The 6965-nt window shown below is 42.4% G+C and overlaps 1 protein-coding gene across 2 annotated transcripts in view; it reads left to right on the forward strand.

Annotated features, from left to right (window-relative positions):
• AKTIP (AKT interacting protein) overlaps positions 1-2042 on the forward strand; it is a 9727-nt gene extending 7685 nt beyond the window's left edge. Inside the window, exon 9 of one of the 2 annotated variants that reach the window (XM_009572981.1) lies at positions 1114-2042. In XM_009572981.1, coding sequence (XP_009571276.1) covers positions 1114-1224 — 111 coding nt within the window. In that variant the 3' untranslated portion in view covers positions 1225-2042. The remainder of the gene's footprint in view (positions 1-1113) is intronic. The other variant, XM_009572983.1, reaches the window with a different exon arrangement.
• The last annotated feature ends 4923 nt before the right edge of the window (positions 2043-6965 follow it).

A 6965-nucleotide genomic window follows, 5' to 3' on the forward strand; every position in this document is an offset into this window, starting at 1 on the left:
GTCCTGTGTGCAGCATGTGACAGGCAGGTGCTACTCTGCCAGGCTCAAGCCTAATTGATCTCTCTTGTTTGCTGTTGTCTGATGTGTTATGGCAATTCTGTCACGCAGTGTCACCTTTTACACAAAATATGGGCAGGGATAGAAGAAGTGCAGGTTCAGTTTTCTTGCTGACTTAATTTACTTTGTCAGGCAAAAGGCTTCTCATAGTATGACAAAGTCTACTCACATAATTATCCCTTTCTAGAACTTGATGCGTCATTCCAGGTTTGATGTAGTTGGCATACAGATGATCTGATGAGCCTGTAGCAGTGTGGAGACAGGGCTAGTTCCTGGTATGCAAAAAACCTGCAAGCTATTCTGTTTCTTTGACCTGCCTAGAGTAGGCATCTAATTTACTAATCTTCTTAAACTACTTTAAGTCTATAGATGCTTGTAGTTGCACCTTTCTCCCTCAACTTGAAGCTTTTTGGTTTTGTCTTCTAAGTTGCAATAGCCGGTCTCAAATGTTCTTTGCATTGTGTTAGGGTAGAAATAGTTACTGTTCAAGCACTTAACTGTGCTAAATCCTCAGGGAAGGGAACGACCATCCTTGGAAAGCATTAAGAAACTTCATGGTATAGCAAAGGTATCAGTTGCTACGTTAATTTGCATTCAGAAGCCTTCAGTGGGGCGGAGTACTCCTCCACGGTATGCCCAGCATCACAAGGTAGTATGCTACAGTTATAACGTCAGGTTAATGACAGAAATGTTTTGATTTGCATTGACGCTTCTTTCTGTAGAACCGAGAAATTTGGCAAATAGCAATGCAGTGGTGCTGGGCCATGGCCTTCAAGCAAAAGGCACTGTTCAAAGAGTATCTTTTAATCTTTGTGCTATGACGGGGTAGCAGTACATGAACTAAGTCATTAAAGCCCCTGTAATGTCAGGGTAGTTCTACAGATGCCACACATTCACAGAAATTAAACCAATAGCCATTTTACTGTTCCTCTTTGAGGAGAGGAAATGATGCTAGACTCTTTTATGGTTGTATTTGTCAAAGGTAAAATGGATAGGGAGGGACTTAAGAGGGTTTGGGGTATCTAATAATTCTGACTTTAACTTTCTTCTACCTAGAAGAAGCCAGAAGATCAGCACTGCAAAAGCATGCATGTTTCTGGCCTGTCATGGGTAAAGCCTGGCTCAGTTCAGCCTTTCAGCAAAGAAGAGAAGACGATGCCTACTTAGCTCTTCTGGACCGTGGTGCACAAAACACTTTCTGTGGGTGGAGGGAATGTAATGGAGGGAGAAACAGCAAAGCAGCAGTTTCCTTCTTAATTACGGATTAGTAAAAACTGAATGGTAGCAGTGACTCCAGTAAACCTGTTCAATGGATTACTGACTCTTAATGTTTTACATATGCATTAGGTTTTAAAGGCTTGCCTGGAGTTTGGAAGTCTCTCTTGAACACTGCAGTACTTCTACCTGAAGACTGTCTAGGGTGGGTAGTTCCTCAGGGCTCTGAAATGCCTGGAGGTTTTGGGTTGGTTTTTAAGCTTTTATTTTTTCCCTCCAGGAATAGCAATTTTTTAAAAAATCTTAAATTACTGGCAGAAATATTAGCATTGGAAATATGATGCCAGAGGTAAGCTGTGTTCATGTAAACTAATATAGCAGAGTTAAACACTATATTTAATGGTTTTAAATACTTTGGTTTCTATTGTAAATATATTAGGATTTGAAATTGTAAATAGATGGTTCATTGACTCCATTTAGCACTTTCCAGAGGTAAAGCTGGGGATGATGTATGATGTATTATTGATTTGTAAATGGATATTGTCACTAAAGCGCACATTAGTCTGACAGGGTGAAAGCAGAATGTCAGGCTTGTTAAACTTTTATTACATAAACACTAAAATCAAAGCTTTTAATGGTGGTCTCTTGAGCTAATAAAATTGTAGAGGAGTTTAGATTCCCTAAGTGTCTAGGGGATTACTTAGGGTAGGTTGACTAATGCGTGTTAATAGTGACATCTTAAAATAAAAAGAAACCGTGATCTAGCTTTGTCCCTCTGTTTGTCTGTATTGTAGACATTTAGCAAAGACCGGAACCGGAATGGAAGCACCTGGCTACATATGTACTTGCCTGCATATGTATTCAGGATGTTAACGGGATAACAGGATGTACTGCAGAGACTGGTTAAATACAGTTTTGTTCCACGTACAGGAAAACATTTCTAAAGCACGTGTGAGCTCAGGAGAGGATCTTTTACTTTTCACAGGAGTCTTCCTAGTGTCATAGCCCAGCATAATGCCTTATTCTTGCCTAACACTATTTTCCTATCAAAACCTGTAATGTTAACCCTGTACAGCTGGGCTGCTTTTTCTTTAGGTCCTCAAACCTGTACTGATGGCATTAATGCAAACCCTACTGTGTAGTAACAAGTAGTAGTGACTTCATATATAAACGTGTTGTGGTGTTTGGGGAGGGTGGGGAGTGGTGTGGTGTGTGTGTTTTGTTCTTTGTGGGGTTTTTTTTGTCTTTTGTTTTTATCTGACAGGCTAAATCCACTTGTCATATAACAACCTTTCACGGTTCCCTTTGAGAACAACTTCTTAGCTCTTAAGGAAATAGACAAAGACTTCACAAGTAATATGCTATCATATACCAAATGATTAATTTAATGTACTGTTAAGGATGACTTGAGTGGTTTCTATGCAGCGCTTAACATTGTGTAAGTTAAGTACTTACTCTTTTTTAGATAATGTTGAAATCTTAATGCATGATGTTGCTTTAAACCTTTTAAAGCTTCTGCCTTTGAAATGCAGCGGTTTCGTGGGGCTGCCTGGAGTCTCTCTAGCACTGCTGGAATTCCTCATGAGGCAGAAGAATGCAGAGGGTATGCGGAGAGCAAGGATCCTCTTTAAGGCAGAGAAGGAAGTGCATCCAAAGGTGCATTTCTCGGGGCTACTCTTTCCTCTTTAGCTCCCCTCATCTTATAAGGATCTGTTACAGGACCTAGGTTCTTGACTAAATGCTAAAATGTTCTTTCTAAAGCTTAATATATCCGTTTATACTCAGTGTAACGAGAAATATAATTTAGAGTGGCTCCTTCCTAAACAAATTGGAGGTTAAAGTAAAGTAAGAGGAATTCTAAGCATAAGTTACCAACCGGGTGCTTCCGAACAAGGTATTTGCAACTGAACTATTGCCTTCAGCTTTCTGAAAGCTCTTGCTAACTCTGTATATGTGAAGTATGGGTCTATGTAAACTGAAGGCTCTTGCAGGCTCTGGTCATGTGAATTAGTACAGCATATTTAAACACACCTAATGGCTTTAAATGCACTGGTTTTTTTATTGTAAACTGTATTGAAAGTGGTGGTTGAGTGCAGATCTTCCAAAAGGACATTTTTGCCAAGGTGAGTCAATCACTGGGTGAGATGTCTGTGACTTGGTATGATTTTGTAGGGCAATTAACTCAGAGTAAACTCAGTTTCTACTGTCTTCAACGCAAATCTCTCTCCTGTAGCTCAGAGCTCAATCCAACTTTGTTATGAGGCTGAGAAGAAGATGTGTTAAGGCAGTGGTATTTAAAAATGGATAGGGAAATCTAGAGCAAATCTGCAGTCTTTAGCGGCTCTCTGGATGTTGCTGCTGATATGCTTTCAGACAATTGCAAAGTCAATACTAGAATAATTCTGTGTATTTCCACTTACATCACTATTGCCATGTCATCCCCAGAGAAGCTTATCACAAACAATCTAGTACTTCGCTATATCGGTAACTAGGGTAAAGCCAACAGACTTGGTGTAGGATGTTTTGCTGCTTGAGTCTTGAAACAGTGGCTGCTGTTAGAAGAAGCACTGTATCTGTTTCTACAGTGACGCTAGAAACCAGCACCAGCAAGAGAACGTCAAACTAAATGTTGCTTTCTTGCTAATAGCGGTGGCTTGTTGGAGCAAAACATTCAACTCCAAACCTCAAAATAAACCTATGCAAATAATGGATTTGAGATTTTTGTAGTGGTTTCGCTCTTCTCCCATTCCTACCCCTTCGGAAGGAAGGAGTGGGAGAAGGCTTAGGGCTTGCAAAAACTTTGCTCTTACTCTTAAGTATTTTTCTGAAAAAAAATGTTACATAAACTGTTAAGTCCTGTCTTCAGATCAAAAACTTTGAGGAGAGCGCAAAACTCTGAATTGGCACTTTGGTTTGTGTACTCTTTCCTATAGTAGGAACATTCTACCTCTTTATTTAAAGATGCTTTTTCTAACGTTGTTTTTGCATGCTTTATCTTGCATGTTAAAGTTAGTTATTTTGTGGGAACAGGACTTGGGTGGCAGATAGCTGTAACCCTTTTATCATTTTTTTCCGTGTGTCAGTGTAGAAAAGAAGCAAAAACCTGTGGATCTTGGGAGAAGGCAAGCGATTCTCTCTGCTGTTCCTGTTGTCAGCTCTGTGATGGCATGTGCAGAAAGCCTTCCTGTCCTTCCCTCTCTTTCTTATCACCATGGGAAAGCAAAAGGAAGCAGAAACCTTCTGGAGCAGTTGCTTAGTGCTACAGCTCTTTCTTGAAAAGCTAGTGAGTAACAGCGCTAGAGAGTGCGAGAGTGTGTGTGTGTATGTGCGCATACGTAGTTTTCCTCCTGTGTGAGCAAAGGAATGAGTAACTGGGCACACAGCACTTCTCTGCTCCAGTCCTCCTGATTCAGTGATCTTTAGGAAACTACTGCCAGTGTAAAATAGTGATTTGAAACTTAATTCTTTAGTCTTTCAAAGCAAAGAATGTCATTCTTACCCTGTATTGCCAACCACGGAAGCTGTCTGGCCCACCTCCATGGGCGAGAGGGAAATCCTGCAGCTGTGAGTGCCCGCTCTCAGGTGCAGCGTGTTGCCTGAGGTGCACGTTAAGGGTGTGCTGGCAGCACCTGTGGCATCTCCTGGGCCAGCGTGGCTGTGTGCAGCTCCATGGGCCCCACGCAGCTCTGCAGAGGGCTCCTGGCTTCATCTCCCAGCACGGATGTGGTCGCTTCTCCCTGGGATCTTTGCTGAAGAGATCGAAGACCATGTGGAAAAGAGTGAGTGATCTCGCTGCTGATCTTCTCCTTTGAGAGGGAGGGAAGGAGAGCGGGAGGCGGTGGTAGTGGGGGAAACCGGTGTTTTGCTCAGCGTCGCTCCTCTTGTACCAGAAAAAAAGCTCGTAGGTAGGGCAGGACAGGGCTGTAACAGTGGCCGTAGTGTGGGACTTCAGTTGTTTTCTGCCTCAAGCACTTCTGAAATACTTGGTAGAAGCAAAGGCTGCTGAACTGCCATATTGTAGAAGCAAAGACCTTGAGTGCTTGTGCATGTAGACTGGGGTTGAAGAAGGGAACTGTCTGAAGACCTTTTGTTCTCAAGAGTGTGCTTGGGTTGTTGGGCATGTTTTGGTTTTTTTCCAAGCTTGCAGTTTTGCAGACCTGAAGGCAGTGCACACGGGGAACGGCCTTTCTCTGCGCAGCTTGGGCAGGAGTTCAGCTGTTCTCTCACTTGGTTTAGGTCCCTCCAGTGCTTTTAGATATCCTTCTTAAAATCTCCTATTTAATGCTGTGCCTTGCAATTTGTATTGTTAGGACGGGTATGTGCAGGAAGTAGCTCACATCCAGCTTGCTCCTTCCCCAGCACTTCTATGCCCATGGAAAGGGGAGGATGTGTGGCACAGCGTGTAGAGGAGCGGCCACAGCTGATGTCTCATGCTTAAGTCAAACTATTTCTGGGAGTGTGGGGTGGCTGACAACTGCTGACAACTAGCTTAGTATTTGGAAAATGTTTCTTTTATTGGTCTCTTACCTTTTTCTTGCTTCTTGTGCAGCTGATTTGCTACTTAAAAAAAAAAAATCCTTCATAGTGTTTCTGGCTTTTGTTATTTGCATTCTAGGGAACAGATTTCTGATAATCCTAAATATGCGTTTGTTCAATTTCACTCCATCCTCCATGTCACGTGCCACTGGTCGTTAACCTTTCTAACAAATACATGGTTTTTAGTCAAGCGTGACCCTGCTATTGAGCAGCGTGCTTTCAGTAGTTCTTTTCTGCTAGGGAGGTCTCTGGAATGGGGTTCAGCATAGTTAAAGTGGGCTTTAAAGTTTAACTTTAACATGGTGTTGGACTTGTAAAAACTTGTGAGAGAGGCAGACAGCGTCCTCGTAAGCCGGTACAAAGGAAAAAGGGGTGGCTTTGTGTCACTTCCCTTGGTCAGCTTTCTCTTCTGTGTGGCATTAATGCCCCCGTTAGCCTGTGTATTTTGGACATCTGGCAGATGATGAGGAATCGCAAGTGCCTTGGCATTGTCACATGCCTGTTCAGAGTTTGCAGTAGAAAACAGAAAGGGAGGAACTGATCTGAAAGCTGAGCTTGTATTGCCTGGAAAGTGGCGATGTGTTTTTTTCAGGCAAGGCATGTGGGAAAAGTTTTTGAGGGCTGGTGTACTGGCCTGGAGCGTAGCTGCTAAAATGCTGTGAACGTTAATACTGTTGCTGCTGTTATTTCTCTTACACTTTTCTTGGGAAGGCTGAAATTGAAATTTAAACGCTTCAGATTTAGCATTAGAAAAGTTTAGTTAAAGGACTCCTGTATGAAGCAGAAAATGGGCTGAGCATTTTGACTGAGCGCAGCGTACCAGCTGGGCAGGGAGACAGAACTAGGGTGCTAAATTGGAACATGATAGTTACTTATTTTTATGATTATTCAGAAGCCTTTGTAATAAATCACTGACTTGCAAATTTCCTAAGCTGCTTAGGTGAAGGGCTTGCGTAGCAGTTTAATCCCTTCTAATCTTGGGATGCTCTTTCATCTCAGCTGCAGCAGGGCAGACGCAGGACCTAATTCCTCCTGCTGTACAAAGCAGAAAAGCGACTGTGTCCCCACACTTGCTGGTGGTGTTGGGGAGTTAAATATGGAGCAAATCCTGGTAATGGTTACCTAATGTCAGCTCGGAGACGTGGCTGCTGTTGTTT

The sequence above is a fragment of the Fulmarus glacialis genome, unplaced genomic scaffold (assembly GCF_000690835.1).
Source record: "Fulmarus glacialis isolate BGI_N327 unplaced genomic scaffold, ASM69083v1 scaffold14932, whole genome shotgun sequence".
NCBI lineage: Eukaryota > Metazoa > Chordata > Aves > Procellariiformes > Procellariidae > Fulmarus > Fulmarus glacialis.